Source organism: Neodiprion pinetum, chromosome 2 (assembly GCF_021155775.2).
Source record: "Neodiprion pinetum isolate iyNeoPine1 chromosome 2, iyNeoPine1.2, whole genome shotgun sequence".
NCBI lineage: Eukaryota > Metazoa > Arthropoda > Insecta > Hymenoptera > Diprionidae > Neodiprion > Neodiprion pinetum.
The window spans coordinates 28,001,958-28,027,896 of record NC_060233.1 but is presented as its reverse complement, the minus strand read 5'-3'; the positions used below and the strand labels follow the sequence as shown (position 1 = coordinate 28,027,896).

Sequence of the window (25,939 nt, the reverse complement as noted above, 5' to 3'; positions counted from 1 at the left end):
ATCGCAAATAATAGTTCCCTTCATAGTTCCTTCCAACAACAGCATCATCTTTTTCTGAAAGACAACTACGGCGATCGGTAATTGAATGCTAGAGTATCGACGGTTGGGGTATGCATATAATAGGTCGCCTTTTTTTACTTAAGGATTCTCCGGAAATGAATATTCTTAATGTATTCACAATACGTGATTTAACAATGAATATATTTTTAGATGCGGTAGCGCGAATACTGTGACGTGACTGCTCTTCATTATTCTAATAACGAAGCAAGATCACGACATGCATTCAGACAATTTCTAGTATTACTTTATAAACCTGACCTGGCGTACAATGTGTTAGGAATATTTTAGGATAGCTCCGTTTCAAATTTTTGAATATGAAAAGAATTCTATAGATTCACGGTTTTGTCTTATCTGAACATAGAAGGAATATGTTGAAATCTTACAGCTATAACTGGCTGGAATAACATGAAAGGTTTATTCTTTTTGACATGTGCTTTTTATGTTCTCCCTGTATCCTTCTCACACGCATCATTGTACCGAATGACAAAATGCATTGTTTATAATTGTACAGCGTTTATTGACAACAGATTATCGTGCATACGTATTATACAAGACAAGAATAGCATCAATTGGTGAATTTTTGGTGTCTAATTACTTCGCTGCCTCGATAGCGGCTCAACCTCAACCTCAGACTTTGACTGTGATTCTTTATTTACAAGGAGCAAACTCATTCTTATGGTAATTAACATGTCACCAAGTAAGATTAATACTAACTAAATGTTCACAAAACGTTGGGGGGAATACGCTTCATATGTATATAAGCTACAAAAAATACCACTCAAGTATACGCTAATTAAACAATCATTGTGTACCATACATGTATGTATATATATATATATATAGATATATTATGATGCAAAATATCACGTACTAGGAATGTATATATAATTATTCAAATTATTTTCACGTTTCTGAAACTATGTGACGCTCTTTACGTAATACAACTTATCGAATATACACTCCAAACGATACTCTTGAAAACGAAAATACCGTTTACATTGTACTAAACTGAAGGTGTGTATTTATTGTAATTATACTTTTTCGTTTTACAGTGAATAAGTGCTTTCCTATAATCAATGTGACAGCAAAAATTTCGGATAGAAAACCACATGGCAAGCGTCGATATGCGTTTCAGGCTGCTTTTTCACGTTCCATTTATTTTGTTTTTCAACTTCAATCTCATATTCCGCCCGATCTTGTTAATAATGTTAGACAGGACGAAGGTAGTCTTTTGAGAGGAAACTCGACCTCCTTGACCACAACGATCACGGGAAAGACGCCGAATATCCGTTGCAAGTCAGTCGCTGTGGTCAGTTGGACGCTCGCATCCATAGCGTCTGCATGGCCTTACCTATATAACGTGCATTCCTCGTTAGCGTCCAGGCGTGTTCTTATTAACTCTGCGAGCTCAAATAGTGAAATACGTCGTTTATCAGTTAATCGCAGATTAACGGTAAGTTTTGTTATTACCGCTGAGTCTGCCGGCAGATACATATCGTGGGTATAAGCACTAATTATGCATAGATGTTTTCACCTAGGAAACCCTGGTGAACATTTTTACTGCAACGAATTTTTGCTGAAACGGCGTACGTGACATATGAACGTTTCCTATTGTTCCGTACAAAAATTGTTAATATTATATGCATAGTTTTTCATGGAGAATCGTTAATTTTCATTGAAAATTGTAGTGTCTTGTATAGATGTTTCACTGACAAAGTACAAATTTTCGTGAACATTTAGAATTTACGAAAACAATTTTTTGTTCAAAATTGTACGAAATTTTCCAATTTCTCTAAAAATTCGCAGAAGATCCTAGAAATCATCTTCATTAGGGAACAGTTGATCTGTTCCAATTTTCGCAATAAGATCAGGTTGTGGACAGTCTAAAGGTGGGCGAAGAACCCATGAAAAACCGATGTACGTGTTAGATAATAATAGATTATGCAAATTTAAATGTTAGGTAGTTAGTTAAGAATTTAACCGCGTGTCTCAGTTCTGCCAATTTTTATAATATATGCAAGTGATGGGTATAGTCATTTTTTACAGAAGGTTGAAGTTAGTAACGTTAGCGCAACGAAACATTGGGGAAAAAATCACTATTTTCCTATTTTTAAAACTAGTTTTAAAGAACTAAGATTTAAAAATGTCAGTACGTTGTCTTGTATGGTCTTTCACTACGGTTTGCTGGATTTTAAACAACTCTAAAATCGGAAGGTAATGGTTTCTCATCAGCATGAATCTTTACCCTAACGTTACTAATTTCAACATGATTTTTTTACACGAGGATTATAATAGCGTCACTGAACCAGGTCAATGTCATAATTCGCCGTCGTGTGTGTACCACTTATATATGTAAATTATTTTATACTGAAGTTTTATTCAATGACAGCAATATAATTAAAATTACTGCTTATAATATCTTCACATTGTTTGAATCGTTCCGAAAAATACTGATATTTTATTGACAGCCAGTAATACATTCGTGTAGTGTTCACTGCACGCACATTATAATTCAAACTCTTGTGTATAATAAATGCTCCCGAACGATTTTGGTAAAAGTACACGAGTATACTAAAATTACATCCCAACCCGATTTCCGAAATGTTTCATTATGCGGCAAACAGACCTTAAGAGTAATACAACGCTATTGCATTCGAAATATCAGACATCAGCATTAACTTGTCTAAGTGTCAGGTTCACGGACCTGCCGGTAAATGTGCTGAGGAATGCGGCAATGAGAACATCGGCTCGTCTATTTCACGTGACATATATCGGTGTCGATGATACGATGGCGGTATTATATCCAAGACTGGGTTAATTGGGATCACATTGCACTATTGAAAATTAGTAAATATTAAATAGTACTCAGTATCGATGATTCGTTTAAGGGGGGAGCCTGCTTTAGAGGCTTCAAAAAATCGGTTTTTTCGCGGATTTTTTTGGGAAGGAAGGAAATATCCGATGAAAACGAAACTTTCAGGGTTTATTGTTATGTATTTCAACAGTCTTCTCGAATTTTTTCATTAGGATACATGTCATGTTATGCCTGGTACAACCATTTCACCGAGGCGTCTCGAGTATGCATTTGTCGTGCGGCGGGAAAGGTGCAGGTCGCAATTTCCATCTGAAACAAAGAAACCAAAAAAATTTTTACTTCTCAATAGTGTAGGTTCTAGTTAAACCAAGAAAATTCCACAAAAAGTGAAAAATTCAACAATTTTTCGCAAATTAAAAAAAAAATTCATTTTTCTTGGGAAAAGAATTCACTTTAGATTGTTTAAAAAGTGGGTTAATCTTAACTTTCTTAAGGTTTTTTAGGTTCAACTAGAAGAGAATTTCATCCCGAGTACAATGCAATTTGTCTCGTTTCGATAGGACGTTTAGTTTTTTCCCTATCTTTCCCGCCAATTAGGAAAAAGCGTAAAAATGAAAAACGGAGAAATCGTGCGTCAAAGTTTTCTCACATAAAAAATCGTAATTTTCTTGAACTTACCGCATTAATATACTAATCAGCGATTCCTGGTCCATAGAGTTGCCCTTCTGACTCTTCAAAAAACTGGTTCAAAACTTCAAAAAACTGGTTCAGACTCTTCAAAAAACTGGTTGAAAACTTCAAAAAACCGCTCGTACACCTGCTCGACGCTTGCTCGCTATTTCTTTTGTAACTCCGAAAATATTTCGAATTTGCGTCTGAAATTTTAGGGACACATTCTTGGATAGTTTGGGAAGACATTTATGCAAAAAAAAAAAAAATCGATTTTTTGAAGCCTCTAAAGCAGGCTCCCCCCTTAAATAACGTGTAAAACAAGTCCCTACCAAGTTATACTTTATCTCGTTATTGCGTCTTTTATGTAACACTAATGTGGCTTAGGCGTCTTTTAATGCCTGCGTTTCGTACGTAAGGTAATCGTGTTTGCGACGGCACAAGAAAATAGCATCGGAATACGTAACCCTGCACTTTAAAAAAAAAATACAAATTGTAAACCACAGTTTTGTTACTTAAAGTATAGCGTGCGCCATGGAGACAGTCTTTTTCGCCTCTCGTATTTGCAGTGTTCTTCTTTTAACGGCCTCGATTATGTATAACGGTCCGTTATAATCTTCCGTTTTCATTATTGTTGTCGTACGAAACGTATAACCAGCGTAATATTGACGGTCAACGACAGTAAAAACGGAAGATTATAACGGGTCGTTATTCATTTATTCCTGTTAGTTGCAACAATCACGTTGCAGGATTTAGTTTCATTTATTTTTCTCGAAGTATTTCTCAGCATATGCTAGATATCCGATAAGAAAACAGCAGTAGGCACTGCTTAGGTGTAAAAATTGACCTACAAGATACGTTATAGTTAAATCAAGGAACGATAATCATCTGTTGACACATGAGTGATTACACCATCCCAGAATTGAGTAACGATCAGAAAGTTTACATTTTATCAAGAAAAATTAGGCAGCTAAAAAAATTCATTTTTCAGTTTTCATTGGCAATTCTATACGACACAAACAAACGTTGTGTGCTAGATAGAAACACGATAGTCATGCACAATTATTCAGTCTAGATTTCGAAATTTTCATTTATCCTTCGAATAATTCATCAGCCACCGTCATGACAACGGTCTACATGTATCAACAACAATTATGGCTTTTAACCAACGTTCGCGCGGCACTTGATCGTTTCCACTTCCACCTCCTATGTCTCTTTGCCAATGTCCACACACGACTTATGGTTATGCTCGAAGTCCCACCAGTACGTCAATTACTCCTACCAACTACGTTACTTGGCAATACGACAGCTGTTTACGGTATATCTCGTCCTCAAAAATACTCACACAAATCATAAACCTGAGGAAATTTACTTCTGCTTCGCCTCTACGCCGGCACTCAAGTTATCGGAATCGCGATGCCAGTGTGGCGATAACACTAGGCCGAAGAGTATAACACACTTACATCGTGTCTGTTGATCATCGCGTGTTGTAATTCTACGAAAAGTCTGTGTACAATCTATTTACCCAGGTTATTTACGGAAATCCTGCGAAAATCAAATTTACGATTAATTTTTCAATAACAAAAATGAATCTCGCGCTAAGTTTTATTACGTTATTGTTTACGGAACAGCAGTTCGACTTTGAGGTAAATCTTTTCACGTACATAAAATATCCCGATTTTTAATAAATAATGCATAGTGTAGAATGATTTGTATTTCTTTGATATGGATTTTTACCTCCCATGGGTTTATTTTAATTAGAATTAACGTACACTTTTTCTTTCTTATTCAAGTATCTTATAAACTTATGCGTTAAATCCTATTTCACTTTCCTTAATCAGGAATTTAATCGCCACAGCAACTCTTGATAAATCTTATCCAGTTGGTCTTTCATGATTTTTTAAACCGAGAGAAATTTCTAGCTGTAGTTATAATACTATACAGCCCTTAGGGCATTGTCAGTGTTACAAGGATCAAGGATCTGTCCAAATTTCAAGTCGATCGAACGAATAGATTTCGAGACCATACCGCGGCCGAACATTTTTTATTTTTTAGAATACCGGTACCAAAATATTGCAATTCCGGTACATATCGGTAATATCGGTAAATGGTGAAATATCACAGGTTCTATAAATCACGGAATACGGTAATACGGGTGTAGGTATACCGAATATCGAGATTCGGTAGACACCTAATTATTTATTCATTTATTTTTTAACCATCTAGGAACGCTCTCTGACCTTGACCCAACGAGACTACTCGTTTAAAATTAAGCTGTGATTCACTGGAAATGAATACCGAATAGCGGGATTAAGAATAAAATTATTCATATTGCAAGGTGTAAAGCAAGTTAATTATAACCGAACATTATTGAGTGGAATATTAATTGTGCTATTGCCTGCCAGTTATATTGGAGCAACTGCGTAAAGGATCCAACTTTTATACAAAATATTTGTGATAAAAGTCCAGGTTATTTGTGACAGTAAAGATAATTAATTGTTTCTTTTTCTTTTGCGTGAATTTGATTTTGCTAATACCTCAGCCGTTTCATTTACAGTTAATAATACTCGCTATTTATTTCGTAGGTGTGTATTTAGATTACCAGTATTTAGTAGATTCCAATACAGATTTTTTCAGTCCTTTGCCAACGATATGTGTAGATTCGAGTGTATTGAAACATAGATGTTTGGGGATTCATCGAAGTTTCGGATTTGCGGTGTTTACCGATAATTTGGTATCTATCGAAACTTTGATTTTGCCGTATTTGATTGAAATTTTGGTACTTGGGGATTTATTGAAATGTCGGCATTTTGGTTAACCGAAACTACCGGACACGAAACCCGTATCTAAATACGAAAACGGTATCGAAATATCTAATTTTCAATACCACCCACCCCCAATTAACAATATCGCCGTTATCAATTGATATTTTTCAATAAGAAAGCAACTTAACCTTCATAGAACCTTGTACCAACTGTGTAAAGGTCTGACATTGGCCTTATAATACCCCCGTAAAAAAGATGTTGCAAGTTCGACGTGTTTTTTGGACCGAATCATTATCATGGTACCTTAACTAATATCTTAAATTTTTTATTACGACCGAGAAATATGGTTCTTGGTAAAAAAATAATTGAAAAAAAAATTGTATAATCTGAATAAATAACAAATGTATGTGCAAAGCTCGAATTTAATCAATGATCAAAGACGGCATTATTTTCAGTATTGACCGATATATAATCACACTAAATATTTTTACCAAGTTTTAATTATTAAGAATTACATTCCAACAATATTTAAATCATCATTCTAACAAAATCCATTTAACTAGGATTTCTTACAGCCTTAGAGTTTTTTTTACTATTTGATTAATCGTTGAGTTAAGGGAGCAAAGTATAAATCATTAAATGCTACATCATTTGAAAGAAAACAGCTACAAGCCTTGTAATTTTTTTCTGCATAAAAACAGACACTTTGTATTTTTCCAACACGTGCGGATCATTTAGCCACGTGACAGAAGTTACTTATCCTGTTTAATTACCTATTTCATATTATACCTGCAGATGATTTGTGTAAAGTATACGGTGACGATCTCGCGATATTCAAGTAGGAATAAACAGATTATGAGCACCTTGAAACTGTCGAAAGTGTGCGCCAACGGCTGTATGGGCGATAATATCGTTAATATAATATATTGTGCACGTATTTGGAGTTTCAATGCCCGTCACGAGCGTGCCTTTCATCTAGGTAGTGTTAATTTTTTTACGGCACTGTTCCTGGCTCTTCACCGTCCGAAAATCATTTCAACTAGATATTCAGATTTACACGCCTTGAGAAACGCGTAAACCGTATGCAGATTATGCACTTTCAACATGCTCACAACTGCACTCTTCGCATTGCGTACATACAATGCAAACATTCGTCATCAAGGTTCCCGCAATTAGCTCGTACTTAGGGCTGTGTATTTATTTAGTCTCGTTTCTCAGGCCTTATTCAATCCCTGTGAAAAATGGCAACCAGTTTACGCAGAGTTTATAATATTACGAATTATCCTCGACCGAATAAGTCACTGATGATTTTTTTATTTTTTTTTTTTTTTTTTTTTTGGTTTTCGATTCCAACTATTGGACGATGCGAGTTATAAAATAATGTCAATGGCGAAACCGTCGTAGGTAATTTTTATGTACTATAGGTTCATCTGTCATGATAACGAGAGATGAATTTAAAAAATTGCGTACTATTTATTCGCATAATGAATTTTTAATGCATATCCAGGAAGGTTTTCGTTCGATTGGAATATGAGTTTGTAGGTATCTAGAGTGATGAAATGTAACTCGCACGATTTCTGGTTCCATCGATATCCCACAAATCATAGGTGGAACCACGGCTTGTCGGCTGTAGTATTGCCGTATCAATATATTGTGCGTTTTATTATATTAGCCTCATTTCCTGTTCGTATAAAAATTCGGATTCCAGTTGTAATGAATTTTGTTTATTGATTATAAGTGAAATATAAGAGAAAAGGAAATAAACAGACAATTGCGAGAAATAGTTGTTGACGATCAAAGAGAAAATTATGCGTTTATTTGGGTCATTTTGGTTCAATAAGTCAATTATAATTTAATAGCACATAATTCCAAATTTATAGTCCCTGCACGTTGCAACCCAACAAACTTGTTTTGATAGTTTAAAAAATATAAGTGGACGGCACAGGTGCATAAGTTGAAAGATATGAAAGACGATAGTCGAGTAAGAATAAAACAAAATAGTAACAATAACATAAAAGCGGACGGTAAAAGGATACATAGATAAAATCGAGGGGAACAACTATTCGAAGAATTTGAAGGGAAAGTCTTTGATGTGTCGTGTTTATAATTTTAGACTGGTATGACTTTATTTATTGTTTTATTTCACGAGGAAAGCAATATCGAAAATAACACGTTTTTAGTTTATATAGATATATAGATAATGACAATCATTTCGTGACCATGGTATGGTTGTACATATAGATAGCCAATGATTACTTCGATCTCAAACGCCAAAAGTCGAAGGATCCGTGGATAGTAAATTTATTAGTATAGAGTTGAAAATCCATTTTATATTGGTTTTGTTCTTTTATCGATGTTTTATACATTCTACACCGACTAGACGATCCTACAAAGTTTCATAAAAAAATGGGAGGAGGAGAGAGAGGCAATTATACCTATCGCGAGTTCTTTATAAAATAAAAGACACATGAGCGAAATTCTGATCACGAGCCTTTCATATTTAATAACTTAACACTGATATTTAGATCTCGTAACGCAGCTTGGCCGAGGAACTTGTAACGCTGCGCAGTACGCTTTATAATATTCCACTGGGGATATTCTGTCTCCGAGTGTTTAAGCGCCTCATTATTAAACCGCTGTTAAATAGAAAATATAATCATAATTCAAGTAATGGCAAATACCGTAGTCACAAGTAACGACCGTTAAGACTGCGTGCGTTGGTCGTTGGCATTCACGCACACGTTTTGCGACATCGCAATGCATACTTTCAGAGAGTTCGAGGACTAAGCGATTCTAATTTACCTGAGCATTTTTGCGATTTCCAGACTTGGGTTATTTATTTCTCAGTATGAAACTTTACGGTTTTTAATCATTACATCAACTAAGAAAGAGAAATTTCTGCTCCCTTTATTAAATGGGGTTCGTATCCATGGTAAAGTTGCCGGATAAGTGGTTCGATCTAGTCTTTGTACAGGGAACCATTTGGGTCCTTACATGCATATGGATAAATTTACGAGTAAGTCCACACGCAGATCGGACAACGAGAATAAAATCTCAATAAGTCCCTTTAAAGGCTGGACCCAATCACCTATCCAGCATTTTTACCAGGCATGTAATAATCGCAGTTACAGGTTTGTACCGTATGAACTATACGAGCATAGTACATTCAGACGAGCAGTACGAGAAATAAATCCAGTATAGACAAAAATCTAGCAAATGGTTGGGACATTTCTAATGGAAATTTACCAAAATAAATGGCAATATACAAGGCTACGCAGAGTGTCGAAAACTTGACATCAAAATGTAGGCATGTTAAGTTACACACACAAATACAGTATTTCTAATTAATTCAAAGATTCCGCATGGAAAATTTTCCAGTGGGCAAAAAAATATAAGTACACGTAAAAAACATTGTGTCGTTAGTGGTAAAACGATTAGCTTTGACTGCAACTCATCATGTTCATGTTTCGAGTGATAAATCATTGCCAGGAAACATCATGTTTTTCAGGAGATGCTTAATGCGGTGACAAAGCGAATCATACGTGGACTATTGTTTTGCCTCTATTGCCTTATGAGCCCGGTGATACTCTATCGAGCTCTAGGATCACGGAAGCGATGTTCACTTGTCCGCAACAAATTGCTACTTCTGTCCGCCACTGACCTCGCCAAAAAGATTCGCGAACAACAGGTGAGGTTCAATTTTATAATCCAACTATGTTGAATTCGTACCTTTACACGTGGTCTGTCCAACGTGTGAACCACTGCTAATGACCCGAATCGAGTAGCGGTCGGACCTGAATTCAAGTCTTTCGAAATCATGATAATCGTAATGTAAATTTGCAAATTTTTCAATCACCGGTATGGTTCTTGGTTCGATGTGGAATCTCTCTACAGCAAAGTTCGAGTATTGTGCGTTAAAGTGGTGCCCACTTGAGACTCCAGACTCCAATCGTAGAGTACTTCACGATTGGTGCTTACTTAGATGCTGTTAGAAATCTAGACGTGTACATTTCAATCGAGGACATGTCTGTTAGATCACAAGTGAGGAAGTCGTGACGGCCTATATCACAAGATGCAGAGACGTGAATCCCGTGATCAACGCAATCGTCGAAACGCGGTACGATCTTGCCATTCAAGAGGCTAGGGAAGCTGACAAGATGATACGCCTGGGTCACAAGAGCCTCGATGAAATCGCACGGGATACTCCGCTTCTGGGGATTCCCATTACGGTCAAAGGGAGTATTGCTGTGCAGGGTAAGTGTCATCGAAAATTTCAAGGCGTTGATTGTAGCTGATTTCGTGATTTGTGACGATTTCGTTTTCGGCGAAAAATATACCGATCTTTCCTAAACTACACTGAGAAAAATTTCATTTGTTACGGTAACTAGAAAAATTCAGTCAAACAGTTGTTGACTTTTCTATATATAACAGTTTTCTGGATCACGCCGATAACAAAATCAGTGACTTTCTTTTCAACGGTGAGAATGTATATGCGACAATTTTAAAAGTACGAGAATTGTTTTTTAAGCACAATGCATAACAGATCGGGGTCCCGAATCATTAACAAGAGTTTAGGACATGAGTAAATGAAAAATACGCGCAACTGTTTTGAATTCTGAATACACATCATGCAAAAGTTCTCCTGGAAATAGGAATGTGTAAAAATTACTCTGCGATAATTAATCGAACAACTGTATTTTTTTCATTACCGAATGATGTTTTTCTTGTAACAACAGACCATATACTCCCAGAAAGAACTGCTCTGCTTATGAAATACCCGTTTTCTTCCATCGAGCGTAAATCAAATTTTTCAGGCAAATTTTGACAGCGCAAATAACCGCGAAAAGTACGCGCAGCGATTCAGATAGACAGTTCTACGCGACAAGTTACATCATTTGGGGATTAAAGATAAGTGACAAAGTTAAACAGTTATCATTAGGTAGCTTAAATCTGCAAGATTATAGGTCGATTATTGATTTTAGACGATAGACGCAATACATTTTCAATAATTTCATATATTTATCTCTTTCGATTAAAACAATTTTATTTACTAAATTTTAACCGAACTCTGAAAAACCTTTTCTACGATCTTAATGGTAAATATGTTTTATGAAATAACCGTGAAATTTTTTTTAATGCGCAGAAACGTTGGAAGAATTCGAAATCATTGAAGTCAATCAAAGTAAATAAAACCTCAAATACAAACAAGTTTTAAAGATTTTGATGTGATGAATTTTTTTGCTTACGTAAACGAAGAAAAAATCTTTGAAGTTTGATTTACAATAGTAGTTCATTAATATTGGATCTAGGATGGGTAGTCGAGTTGCGACATAATCAGCTAACTTCATTTGATTTACAATTAGCTAAAATTCACCTTTGTTCTACCTGGCGCATTACTCTATTATAGTACCGAGTATTCTAAGGGGGTCATCTAGTGTGAAGGCTGCTTTTTTTTTATACTTTTTGGGTATTCTTTTAAGACAAACCATTGAAATAAAATTTCTCATAATTTTCAGATTATATTTATTGACATTTAAAAAAAACATTGTACATTTTTTTGAAGATGAAATATTGAATATGACTTAATGTTAATACTGCCCGATAGGAACGTATGTAAAAAAGGTGCCTGAGTATAGAAATAAATCCGGTCGTTCTGCGCATCTGAAATTAATATGAAATGGTATTTTTACTTTTAGGCTTGTCGCTATTAAACGAATGCCGGTTTTTTTTCTATTTTTTTTTATAACCCTGCTTTATGTCTACGCTCAAGCACATTTATTCTTACATACGTTCTTACTACTAACAATATTACCAACAGTATTTCCGTAACTTTGAAATGAGCATTCAATTTTCAAAATAGGTATGAACCATGCAGCCGGAAGGAAGTGGCCAGAGATTCCACGAGCTTTGTGCGACGCGGATGCGGTGCAAAGAGTGCGAGAGGCTGGAGGCATTGTGCTTCTTGTGAGCAACACACCGGAATTGTGCATGTGCTGGGAGACATACAACAATGTGACTGGGATGACGGTGAATCCCTACGATACAAGGAGAACGGCAGGTGGTTCATCAGGGGGTGAGGTATTGCCATATTTTCAAAATAGTTTAACAATCACTCATTAATTTCAAGTTCCGTCGGTTTATCGTACAACGATCGTAGAGAATAATCCAAACCACCTTTGGTTCTCAGACCGTTTTTTATCATAATGGATACCAACATCCATCACACCGCATGAGTTACATCCGCATACGTCTGCTGCCTCTGACATAACTAATCGGGTAAATTGTTACAGCCAAATATGGTTGCCAGGTATAATTATAATCTGTAGCCTTGACCATGAATGTCATCGTCCAGCGCTATCGTTCATGACGTACTGTTTCGCAGACGTACCTTTTACTTCCATCTCCAACTTATACTCGGGTTTGCAGACTCGCAGTAAGATTCTCGCACGGATCGGTCAATGTTTAACATTTTAATGTTTTACTCTTTTTCAGGCTGCCCTGCTCGGCTCCGCAGCATCGCTTCTAAGTCTCTCCTCCGATATTGGAGGCTCGGCTCGACTTCCAGCCATGTTTTGCGGAATATTTGGTCACAAACCTACACCAGGTGATTTTTTATACGATTCCAAAGATTGGGACTGTTTCTGCAATCTTCTCTCCGCCGTTACTTACCTGGTTTTGAATCACAATTCTTGCATTATTTTAACGATCTTCATATGTTGACACGTCGCACTTGGCAGTTCCAACAAAAGTTACCGCTCTTAGTCTTGGACTCGAAAAACTGATCTGCCAATCACTCTGAGTGTATTTTTTGGACTGGAGAAAAACGTTAGCAAATGACTGAGCAATCATTTTCCGATTTCAGGTTTCGTTTCAACGAATGGGCACATGCCAGGATCAAACGATAAAGCCTGGCCTAATTTTTTCACCTTGGGACCAATGGTCAGATACGCTGAGGACTTGCCACTACTACTGAAGGCCATGTGCCAAAGTAGCGGATCAAAATTAAAATTGGACGATAAGGTGAACCAACAATTACTCATGTGATTAATAGTACGACGATATTCATGAGTAACTTATAACCATGTGTCGGTAGTTCACGTCTTATAGAAAAATTAGTAATTTCTTCACTTACAGGTACCATTGAGAGACATAAACTTCTTCTACATGGAAGACGACTGCGGTTCTGGAGCAACAAGCTCTATAGACCGAGATATAAAACGAGCGATTCGACGGCTGATTGAACACCTCAATTCCCTACAGGATGTAATGGTGCAAAAGGTAATGTGTGTGAATAATTCTAACAAGTAACTGAGATAAATTAAACGAATCTCGTATTAATTGTAAAACACATCATAAAGCATATAAAATAAGAAGAGCCGATGAGCAAAAAGTAATGATAAATAATGTAACAGGCAGAGTTGACGGACATGAAGTACTCATTCGAAGTGATGGCCGCGATTCTTTTGCACATCGATGGAGTTGAGAGCATTTATAGCAAGAAATCAAATCCCCAAGTAAGAATATTTAATGGTGTTCAGCAGGGCTTATAAATGCTCTGTTTCAGATTCGATGCATAAAAGACCAACGAGTAATTTAGCATTAATTATTCATTCGTAGGAGTGGAAAAGCGTCACTGTAGAGATTCTGAGGTACCTTTGCTGCATGTCCCCTCATACGTTTCCCAGCATATTGTACGGGGTTCTTAAAAAGGTTGATAATGCAACGCCGCAGACCTATTTCAAGATGGTTGAAAAGAATGCAGCCATAAAGAAGCAGTTTGCGGTACGTTAATCAGAATAAATAACCAAACATTTAGTTTAATTAGCAAGATTGTCCACTAACGACAAAGCAATTAAGGGGGTCCCTAAGTCTCAAGAATAACTTTTATTGATTTTTGGTTTTGGGTATATTACTGTAGGCAGGTCCGTTATTTTTATTTTGATTAGTCACCGAACCCGAAATTAGCAAAATTAAAGAAGTTATGAGCAGAAATGTCGAGTCCCGCTTCGCCATTACGCGGTTGTTTTTGATAACGGTAACCACAATTCCACCAAAACCGGTCATCTGATCACCTTGCAATTATTATACACGACTCGGCTGAAAACATGGTTACCGTTGTCAACGCTGCTTTTTGCACACCATGACTTCAGTGGCTAAACAGCTATAATGTTCATGTTATGAAATAATTTTTTTTTTTCAAATTAATCCTGAAACTGCGTACTTTTAAACCCAATTTGCTCAAGTTTGCCTTTCCTTAGTCCCGAACTCATGCAATTTTGAAAATCGCGAACCTTATATAACGCTCTGGTGTTAGGAACCCTCTTTTTGTATCAACTTCGAAATCTGTAAAAAAAATTCCGTTGGTATTAATATCTAGTGAGAAGTCTGTACCAAAATTCTAAAGTTCGTTTTCACAACTCGATAACTGAACGTTAAAAGCATTCTGGTGAAATTCATACATTGGAATTGGATTGATTAACTGGCAATAGTTTTCAACCCGAAAACTTGACGTCTGTTACGTTTTTCACCATCGGCTAATTTCGATGAATTTTCATTAAACATCATTAACCCCTTGGCTTATAATACTGTATGAGACCCGTGATACAGTTCAAGGACCAAATATGGAAAACATGAGTCGACTCGTAGTGCGTATTTGTTGTTGGCTGTGCTACGCGCGGTTATATTAGTTACACAGGAAATAACTCTTGAAAGCACCCGGTCCGAGGTACGCGGTCGCCGCCAGCATCAATGCATTTGTTTGTGACATTTAACGCGGTTGGTAAAAACTGGCATCCTCTTAAAGACGCCTGCGGACGCATAATGATGCTTACCATCCCATCCCTCCCTTGCCCGCGCAAGCTCATTGTTTTTCCGAAAGGGTATGGTGGCTTCGGTTGTAATTATTATTACTATTCTATTATCAGATTTTTTAAAAATTACATGTTCGGACCTATTAAGGTCACTTGCATAAACGCATACACCTTTACCTACTATTTGTACTCTTTTAGGACCTACTCGGTGATAATGGTGTTCTAATCTATCCTACATTTGTGTCGGCCGCCCATTATCCCTACGAGATATACCACAAGGTCTGCAACGTATCATATTTGGCAATTTTCAACTCCCTCGGACTTCCAGTAACGCAATGTCCTCTGGGGTTTAACAGAAACGGATTACCGATCGGTGTCCAGGTATAGAAATTTTTCAAAAACTAATTTTCACCTTTTTTTTTTCAATTACTTCAAACGCTTTCTTCTACAGATTGTTGCAAATCCCGGATGTGATCACCTCACACTTTCCGTAGCGCGGGAAATTGAAAGAGCATTCGGCGGATGGCAACAACCAACAACAGGCGAGAAAGTTTGACCAATAAAACTGCAGGACCTTACAATCCTTAGATTTGGGTAAAATTGGACAGAACTTTGATGCTTACATTTAAATCGGTTGTTGATAGCATTATGTAGTAGATTGAATTTGTACCACACCAAGGGAAATGTTATCATTCATCACGTGAACACTTCATTCCTTGCTGAACATTAATTAATGATTGTACTAGGTTTGGTTTGATTTCGTCCCTAAAAACCACTCGAAGCAAAGATTCCCCATTAAAGGCCGTGAAAATGAAAATAAACAAGTGGTTAATTTGGCTAACCTTGATGAGCCCAGCTTAGAAATTTCTGCTGTGATGCGTTTCAAGCCCATAAAACATTAAGTGAAATTTTATTCCTCACGTCATTTAAATAACTCGAAAAATACATGACGAATAAAATCCAAAATTTATTCAGTTCTAAGTGCAGCAAAGTACTGTTGATTAAAGATCATTCAAACTCGGTCATTCATTTTAGAGATATCGAGGGACAGAAAATCGATTTCAAACACACGCACACCAAGCGTCAGTGCGAAAATGATTCACTAGACCTCAAACGTCGATATCTGGTGAAAACTCGATTTGTTATTTTCGAGGTGATTTTAATAATTTTTTCAATCTTTTTTTTTTTCATTGAAAATAGAATGGCGGGAAGTTGAAAAGAAAATGAAAAGCAATGCGAATCCTATTGCAGCGAATTTTCAGCTTATAGAAACAACTTTGATGACATTTTCAACTTGTAATGTAAAAGTTCTCAAATATTTGAAATCGTGTAACTCATATTCATTGTGAACAATTGAAGCATGAGCAGTTATTACTGACTAACAACTTCAACTAAGAAAAGTGATAAAGGTAATTAAACTAAGAGTAACAATAACAATTACAGGAGTACAAATAGCAATTAAAAGTGAGAAACTTTTCGTATCTTTACACATCTAGTAACTAGCTTGCATGGTAGTGCGAAGGAGTAATCTATTTTTTACAATTTGGTAAAGAAAAGTGACATTAAAGTTATAAATTTTAAAAGAAAACGTGATTCATAGTAAGGACATAAACCAGTTAAATCCTTGTCCATATGCGATCAAGAGTTTAATTTATGTACAAAATGTAATATTGAAATATTAACTACAGAGTCATAATTGCCCTTTTCAAAGCCCTCTCCTTGTTTCGTCTCACTTTGTTCTTCTGTTTCCGCGACTTTGTCGCGTCTTTGAACAACTGGACACCCTCACGTTCTTCGATAGCACGTTGAGTGTACGCCATGCCATACAAGTTGTATCCGACTGTATCCTGCAATGGTCAGAAATAAGTGAAATTGAGCTAATGCCAGCTTATACATTTCACAGTCGATAATAGCGAAAGTTATACCCTTAACGTGGTTATCCTTTCCAAGCTCAGATTTTTTATCATCTCCAACGTTGTCAACAATTCTTTACTTGTCACAATCGGCCCATGATGAGCGTGAACCAGGCTAATAGTCAATCTTGATACTAGCTCAGTCTGATAATCCCCTTTTAAAAGTTTTGGCAGGATCTTTAGAATTTCACACACTGCTGAGTACGGTAAAAGCAACAAAGCTTCCTCCAACTCACTGAAAATTAGATAAAAATAACGCGTTGAAGATAAAACCTTGATCGAAAAAACTCCAATACTTATTGTTAGTTTGATTTTGTTAATTTCTAGAAGAACTTCGTATAAGGAAAAAAGATTCTGACAACTACACTCCAGTTAGTTCTGTTACCTCATGAGAACTATTCATATTATAATTTGCAGCTTTTGAGATTCACTAATAACTACCGAATGTTAACATTTTTCTCGTAACATGAAACCATTGCCTCGGATGAGTATATGCAGAATGTGAATAGTAATAAGTTTTCGGGGCAATTATAACAAACAATTTCCGACCACTGTACCTTGCTCGAACGCGTTTCACAGTTTCCAAAAGGAAATCTTCTGTAGTAGAACATGAATAAGCCTGCATCAGGGGTGGCACAGGAGGTAAAGGATTCGCAGGTACGACTTCTGCCAATTGTTCTTCATACTGTTTAGATACTTCCAGACATTCTAGTATTAACTCGGCCTGAAATATATTATTAAACTTTTTTTCTTTCACTTTCCACAGTTACAGAAAGCGCACGACCAATAATTGTTTTTTTTTACCGCTTTTTCGCTGTTTACAGTTTTCCTGGAAGGCAATGATTGCGCCTTCTGGCCCTGAACCGCACTTGTTTCTCCCGTAGCTAAATCATTGTCCAACTTTTCTCTCTCCTCTTCAGCTTCATCTTCCAGAACTAAAGGCTCTGCAGAACGTTCATATAATCTAACGACCTTGTCTGATCCACATGATGAAACATAAATGCCATTTGGAGAAACTGCACAGTTCCAGGCTTCACCTGAGTGACCCTACATAATAGTAACAAGAGGAATTTAGAATGACTTAGTCAACGATAGTCGTATCTCAAGAAATATCTTACCTGTAAGGTGATAATTTTTTGAAAAATATCTGCATCCCACTGTTTGACCTTTCCGTCTTTGCCACAAGTGAAAAAGTAGTGTGTTTTTGGAACAAACGCCAGACCCGTCACTGAATCGTCATGAGCGAATAGCGATTTATGACAATCCCCAAAGTCAAGACCCCAAATTTTAACATTCCGATCTGCAGAGCCAGTTGCAATCAGAGTAGAATCACTTGATATGTCCATACATATCACTGGGAGCTTGTGACCATACAAGGATACGAAGAACTAAAAAGAAAATACGGTAAAATTTTTTCATTTTCCGTAGCAACAGCTTAGGATATGATGCAGAAAACGACATTTCAAATACTTATCTACCTTAAATGTATCCAAAAAGAAAATCTTCACGGTGGAATCTAGTAAGGCGACAGCAATTAATCTGCTATCAGGACTGATTCTGATTGCTAAGACGCTTTCCTCGAGCTTTAGGGTTCTAGTGTGCAGGACGGAGAAAAGCTTGGCTTTAGTCTCGCTCTCAGGATCTTCAATCAGCTCAAAGTTCCAAAACTTGACAGTTCCATCGCCGCCTCCACTAGCCACACCTCTCTAAATGGTAGTATTTGGATTAGAAATACAATAGTATAGATTTCGTTCGAGAAGAAAAGATAACAAAGAGTTGCAAAAAAATCCAATAAACACATTTTATTTTTGTATAATGAAGCGAGAGAGAAAAAAGGAATCTCCTGTATTAATACAAACAAACGTTATTTTGATTTGGAAATCCTCACCATATCGGGGTAGAGAACGACACTCCACAGTTCTTTACTGTGAGCTGGAATTTCCTCAAGAATATCACCAGCGGCAATGTCAATTATCAGCATTTTGCCATCCTTCAATCCAACAATTAGATGCCTATCCCCAGGTGCAAAACAAGCAGTCAATGCGTAACCACATTCTACTGTTCTCAAACAGGCAAGCGAAGGTCTACAAAAATTAAGTACAATGTCACATGATTGAAAAAAAAACCTTCCCTATATTCTGGCTTGAGGGAGAACAAGGATAATGAACTTTCTCACTTTGAATTCAACATTATTGATTGCTAAAACTTTCGCCAAAGATATTTCAAAAAGACGTTTACCTATTCCATAATTTCACTGAATCACCACTAGCCGTGGCTAAAGCTAAGTTATCAGAGCTAAAGCATAATGCTCTGACGTCTGTCCGATGACCATAGGTTGTAAGAGACCTCAGAAGCCTAGACTCGATATCCGTGTCACCAATAGTTGCTGAATGGAGTTCAATACTGTTGTTATTGGCGCAAATGCAGATCTGAAATATTGATTGAGCTACACTACTTGATTAACATAAAGTTGACTGTAATTTGTAGCACCTTCAACGTTTCGAGGACTGATTTATTGCTGAAATTCGCGATAGTTTACATATAATACTCAGATAAAACTACAATCAAGCCTACCCTGAGTTCTCCTCCTTTGCCCAAAACCAGATCAAGTCCTTTGGCTTTGTTTGAAGCTTTGATCACTGGGAGACGCTTAATTTCATTTTTCAAAGACAATGTTGAGTCCGTCTCAATTTCTTCTACTGGCTTTCCTTCCCTTATAATAAAGAATTGAGCAATAAATTCATTTTGTTAAATGCGAATTTTTTTTTGACCATGTTTTTAACAATATTATTATCGCATAAAATTTTGAGACCCACTTCGCAGCCTTTCGTTTTTCCTTTTTTTGTCTTTTTAGCAGCCTTGTCTGCACGAGGTCGTCAGGCAAAAAGTGGAATATTTCGACAGTGTTATCTGTTCCATGACACGCCATTACACGACTTGTGGCATCGGAACCCAAAGAAACTATTCGTCCACGACCAACCCTTAGAATACTACCAATTTTTTCGCATCGCAGTGGATATCTCTAAAATTACAGAGCACAAATCAAATACTTTCACAGATGCAAGTAGTTTTTCTACATCAGATGAAAAATTTACCCAAAGTAAAAATTCATCAAAAAACTTGAGTGGAAATTGATATAATTGCAAATGTTGACCAGATCATTTACTAAAAATTTATCCACATACCGCGTCATCTATATCTCCTTCTTCGCTTGTATTCAATGTCAGTAAGCTTAGAGGAGCATCTGCATTCTTGCTGACATCAGCAAAATATATCTTCCATACAAACAATTCGTTTTCATTGGATCCTGTGATCAAATATTTATCTTCCTTGGCTAGGGTCAAGCCCCAGACCTAATGGACAAAAAAAAATGATGAAAAATTTATCATTCGACATCAAATGGTGTAATTGTACTAAAATGATAAATCAATATCTAAAACTTAGAGAACTGACGACTTTGTTCACTACCTCTGATCTGTGTCCAACGAGTGTTTTGAAATTGTGCTGAGTATCCAAATCCCAGAATTTAACAAAGGTATCTTTGCTCGAGCTAATAATTATGTCATGTTCTGCTAGGAACATTACTTGGGTGACACTACCCTTATGACCAGACAAACGACATACCCCAGTCTCTGCCACTATGTCCCAAACTATAATGTCCGTATCCTATTTTGAAATAAATAGAATAGAAATCATTAATTATTCTTTGAAAAGAGAATTTTCAATTTAATCTCTTTCCGAAGTAGAGAATATACAAGAGTCAAATACCACAACCTGTGGTAAATTTATTTTTCCAAAATTAGTATATGTATAACTTGGAGTGATTTAATCAGTAAAAAATTTGAAAAAATGGGGGACGAAAGAATTCAAACTTATAACTGCTAACAAGAATTATGCATCAAATTTTCTCGGTATCGGAAGTTTAAAATCTTCTCATACAACAGTAATTATGATATGTTAATCTATAATTCCACTCCTACTAAACAGTTTTATAACGCTTTTCACAAGCTAAAGATAAGTTCTATATAAAGAGTATAATATACCTTAGATCCAGAGGCGACTCGGTGGCCTAAGTTATCATAAGCCAACGATGTGACTTCAGATCGATGTCCAATAAATATGCTGATCGTTTCTCCAGAGCGGAGATCAAACGTTTTAACTGCCCCATCCGCATAACCGACAGCAAGATGTCGTTTGTTTGGCGATGCAGCTAGCCGAGTGGCAATTGAAGTCTCACCCAATAAAACTTGTGCCTTGTAAAGAAGTATAGAAAAATGTGAGCATGAAATCGTTCTGATCCAATTCAGCTATCGCAAGGAATGTAAATAGATAGGTACCTTTTCTCCAAGACGGAGGTCCCAGATAATAACATGCTCGCAAGCACCAGCGGCTACGAATCTACCCTCCTGACCCTCCAAGGTTACAAATACGGTATTGCATCTCGGACTTGCGATGATATTTAAATTTCCGGCTGGTACATACCTCAAATACTGTTTTGTCAAACCCATCGCGTCACTCGACTATACAATTTCTTGACGTTTTTTAACTCTCAAATCGATCTCAGTTCACGTAAGACATGATCTAAGGTTTCCGTTTATAGTCCTCTTTTTCACCTTATAAACTCTTCTTCAAGTTATTGTTGGCTGTAAAACACAAGTTGCTTCTATTTGTTTAGGTTATGTCTTGATCACATTTGTAATTTCAAAGTGGAAAATAACTAACCTTACCGTTACCTCGTGGTCCATAAACCGTTGACTAAAAATATGTAAAGACTCACCGCCCTGGGTTATTTTTCGTAAGAGTTTACCGGGTCTGAGGGTGTTGGCAGTTTCACGTATTATCAACCAAGTAAATGACCACGCTGGTAAAAAAAGTTCTTCATAACAAACAATTAACGCGTGCCAAACGTTGGTAGCAGTTGAGTAAATCCCGTAGAAGAAATATGTAGGCCGAAATTATGCAACGGAAAAATGAATGTCAATCAAATTTATGAACGTGTATCGTTTATACTTATATGAAGATATTAAATGTTTTATAGACGACCGTAGCACGTCCAAAATGCTCAATTTATTTTTTACAAGTTTTTGTCAAGTCAACTTTGAGCTGCAAATATTTTGGAACATTTTTTAATTGATTCATTTTTAGTTCCAATCGTTTCAGGAATTTTTTTATGAATAATTCTTTTCGATACGTTAAGCACTTTTAGTATTATGAATTGAAAATATTTAATGTCTCACGTTTTGAAAATATCCGAAAAATTCTGAAACGCTTATCTCTTTGCTAGAAGCACGTTGAAAATATGTAGAGGATGAATCTATTTTTTGAAAATTTGGAAGCGGTAATTGGATTTTAACTCAGAAAAATTACAAAACTGCTTGAATAAATACAAAAATGAATAGTGAAAATGTATCAATCATGAGGTTCACTGCAAATTAACTGGAATGAAGAATAAAAGTTTTGTGAATTTATTTCAAATTTCTATAAGGTGTTAAGATAGTCTTTCAGTAATACAACTTTTGGAAATGTGACGAAGAATAGGTAAAAAAATTTATTTTACCTTCTATATAATATTAACGTATGTACCTATCAAACGATATTTTTCTTCTCTATTGTTGAAATGCTACACATTGATTATCGTCGATACATGGTTTTTCAAAGTGCTAAAAAAGACGGGTAAAAATCTTTTTCTCGCGGGGCAGATTTTGAAATATTCAGAATTACATAAATTACATTATTGAAAAATCAACGGTTGTTTTTCAATAACTGATTTTCAAGTGGTATAACCCGTCAACTTTCAAATCATTCAATCCTCTTTCCAACGCAACATTATCCGTAACGTCAATTTTCATCCTGCCAGCTATACGTACTAACGTTATCAGAAGATACTCATAGTTATAATCTGCTATGTCGCATTTTGAAGCTGGAAGTTGAAGTGTGTATAGTGACACCCTGGACTGTTGCACATTTGTTAATTTATTTAATTTCAATAAGTGAGAATGGATAATGCTGGAATCAATTCTTGAGGCGCTAAATCAATGTAAACTCCGAGAGGAATCGATTGCGCGCAGTGCGGAATCGCTACGAACAGGTCAAAAGTTACGTACGAAATACGTAAAATCTGCACAGAATTTTCACAGAGGTAGGGAAGAAAAATCAAATAGTCATATCCACACAGTTTCAGACTCAATTCAGTACAATTTATTCAATTATATGCATTAATCCTAGTGCAAGTGCTTGGGTGTCATTGTGTAGTAATTTAACAAGTTCATGAACAGAATTGTAGTGACAGACAAGAAGAAATGTCAAAATGTGACATGTAATTACGCGTAGATGACGAGTCAGATTTCTTACCCACTCTTTTACAGCTACCCTGCGTCCTCTTCTTATCATCGCGTCACTGCCTCGGTTTCCATACCGCATTAGCAGAATGCTCCCTCTACTAACAAACTGCAACTAGCCAGTCCCTTGCATCCTTCCTCCCTTTTCACTCTTCGACATCTTCTCACTGTACTTCCCACATCTTTGACAATAAGTCAATTATGTAATTAAACATTCAACTACTCAATACAAGTTTCTCTCATTTCCTCTTATCATTCGTACGTGCATGTAGTCGACCGGTTACGAACCCGAAATAGGCCGTAATAACATCACGGCTGGGTGCGGATGCGGTCATCGATAGCCGCTCGTCGCGATCATAGTCATGCATCCCGTGGTTTATTGGCATGGAGAGATATAATTATAAGTGACTCATGCGGAAGTTAGGATAGAAGTGAAGCGTTTAGAGAAGGTATAAGACTCCCGATTTGCAGACTCGGTGAACATAAGGAGAGGACGCAGGCTATAAACTGACTATAAGATTGTGAGAAAAGAATATGAGGTCTGGAGAACGTAATACTTCAGTGAGCAAATTCGTATTATCATCATCATACATCATATCATACATCATATACATAGTATTAAAGCTCGAAATCGAAATTTCGAATATTCGGATGTCACCGAAATTTTTTTTTTCTGTTATCGATTCGACGACGAGAATCAGTCGGCAGAATTCCTCAGTCCGGAAATACACGCGCAGTGGAGAGGACGTAAGAAAATCGCGCTCCACGAATTTCAAGTACCGGTTCCTCTAGCTCCTGGGTTCTGCGCTCCAAGTCCTCTATCCTGGTGAATTCCGACTTTCAGGACTACCGCTCCGTAGTTCCTGGGCTCCAGGTCTTCTACCTGGTCAATTTTGACTTTCGGGACCAGCGCTTCGTAGTTCCTGGGCTCCAGGTCTTCTACCTAGTGAATTTCGACTTTCGGGACCAGCGCTCCGCAGTTCCTGGGCTCCAGATGTGATAACTTATTTTGTCTTAATAAATAAATCATGCGTATTAATAAATAAATACGGACAATTACATTCATCGTGTCCCTTTTTGGTGCACTCCAACGTCATCGTTTATGTTAACAAGACGAAACATTTCAAACGATACACCTGTTTTATTTTAAGGGCATACAAACTGACGTGATTCGTGATATATAATATATACTTATATATAATTTATTGTACAGTTATAGGTTCTCAAGTCTATTGAGACATTTTATCATCCGAATATTTGAAGACCTACTAAAAACGCTTACCCAATCGATTTAACGATCCCAGCAAGAGCACCAGCATAACGCTTATTATGTAGTCATATATATATTGTGATGATATGATATATTTTCTATATATTGAATATCTATTTACAACGTTATTATCTAAACGTCGAGACTCACCAGGTAGACTATTATGTGTACTATATATTTTACGATGTAAAATTTCGCTAATAACGTAATCAGCATTAGATTTAAGAGAATCCTACATGAAATCTTTTTTGTAGAGCATTGAATTTCCTACAGAATGGTCACAGGAATTTTTTTTATAATATATTGTTTTAACGTAATTAACGGTTTTCTTTAAAAAAAAATCAAATTAATCAAAATTCGACTGCTTGACGGGGAGTGTTAGAGTTATCGGAAAAATTCGGGGTTTTAGCCACATTTTGTTCTGTACATGTTGATTTATACTCTTAGGAGGTGGGCGCAACGAAATTCCGACATGACCAAAATAAGATCCACCGTAATATACACTTACACCAGCTTATTTCCATATTTACTAAACAAAGACGTCATCTATGATCTGCAGACGCCAAATAAAAAATACCGAAGCCGCGTCTTCATGCTTTGAAGTTTGATTACCAAAGCACAAGTATGAGGTAGATGATTGATATAATCGAAACCATGAAAGCAGTATATTAAGTTCAATTCTAAGGCGATGAAGGTGATACCTACCAGGTTTTTTACAATTACTAAATTTCGTTTTACGCACAACATTAATTTTCGTTGGCATAGTTATACTCTCACTTTGTATCCGCGCTAATCCTTATTTAGAACCGAGTTGTACAGCAAGGTATGTTCGGTTGCTTGCATCAAGGCGGAATTCGAAGGACACAGTTTCCGCCACTTAACAGCCCTGAATCGATAGGTAGAGTCATCCGTAGCAAAGCTTGAAACTAAGCTCCAAAAAAAAAAAAAAAATTAGGGCGCTCAAAGACAAAACTAATTAGACTCATGCGTTTGTTTACACAGTATTTATTTTGGAATATTGTATTATACATAGACATATGTGTGATGTTATAATACAAATACAGCAGAGATTTAACTATTTGGTACTCGTCTACGTCTATAAGTATGTCGTAGCAAGCCGAAAGGTATTTTTTTACGATGACACCAAGTTTTATACATATATTTCGGTTACACGTGATCAATCAACATTGGCAAAGTTTCATGCCTTGATATATTTCTTGCAATACAATTATTCGTTGGTTTACAGTGTAAGTAAAATAAAGAAACCGTCACACTGGATGGACGTGGGAGAAAAATTGT

General features: G+C 36.5%; 2 protein-coding genes and 1 long non-coding RNA gene across 8 annotated transcripts; 1 reads left to right on the top strand and 2 right to left on the bottom strand.

Annotated features, from left to right (window-relative positions):
* The first annotated feature begins 1,338 nt into the window (after positions 1–1,338).
* Positions 1,339–16,801, top strand: LOC124211471 (fatty-acid amide hydrolase 2). Of its 5 annotated transcripts, XM_046610553.1 has the most exons (12): positions 4,760–4,862; positions 9,818–9,997; positions 10,344–10,563; positions 12,170–12,387; positions 12,802–12,913; positions 13,172–13,329; positions 13,444–13,587; positions 13,722–13,823; positions 13,927–14,091; positions 15,318–15,500; positions 15,571–15,713; positions 16,320–16,801. In XM_046610553.1, the coding sequence occupies exons 1-11, from the start codon at positions 4,767–4,769 to the stop codon at positions 15,673–15,675; spliced, it is 1,683 nt and encodes a 560-aa protein (XP_046466509.1). In that variant the 5' UTR covers positions 4,760–4,766; the 3' UTR covers positions 15,676–15,713; positions 16,320–16,801. The 5 variants fall into 5 exon arrangements, with proteins under 5 accessions (XP_046466511.1, XP_046466509.1, XP_046466508.1 ...); XM_046610555.1 differs by lacking the exon at positions 4,760–4,862 and adding an exon at positions 1,339–1,513 and having other exon boundaries at positions 15,571–16,801; XM_046610552.1 differs by having other exon boundaries at positions 15,571–16,801.
* LOC124211472 (uncharacterized) lies at positions 3,048–4,928 on the bottom strand. 2 transcript variants are annotated; one of them, XR_011176329.1, is made up of 4 exons: positions 4,715–4,928; positions 3,877–4,017; positions 3,554–3,750; positions 3,048–3,184 (listed from the first exon to the last, which is right to left on the bottom strand). It is a non-coding gene; the product is annotated as an uncharacterized lncRNA (long non-coding RNA). The 2 variants fall into 2 exon arrangements; XR_006881457.2 differs by having other exon boundaries at positions 3,877–4,928.
* LOC124211470 (WD repeat-containing protein 3) lies at positions 16,420–21,895 on the bottom strand. Its single transcript, XM_046610551.2, has 15 exons — positions 21,755–21,895; positions 21,370–21,675; positions 21,076–21,285; positions 20,501–20,698; positions 20,218–20,385; positions 19,849–20,054; positions 19,607–19,745; positions 19,271–19,461; positions 18,921–19,116; positions 18,511–18,738; positions 18,151–18,420; positions 17,837–18,079; positions 17,590–17,756; positions 17,045–17,267; positions 16,420–16,966 (listed from the first exon to the last, which is right to left on the bottom strand). The coding sequence occupies exons 2-15, from the start codon at positions 21,538–21,540 to the stop codon at positions 16,802–16,804; spliced, it is 2,775 nt and encodes a 924-aa protein (XP_046466507.1). The 5' UTR covers positions 21,541–21,675; positions 21,755–21,895; the 3' UTR covers positions 16,420–16,801.
* Between the last annotated feature and the right edge of the window lie 4,044 nt (positions 21,896–25,939).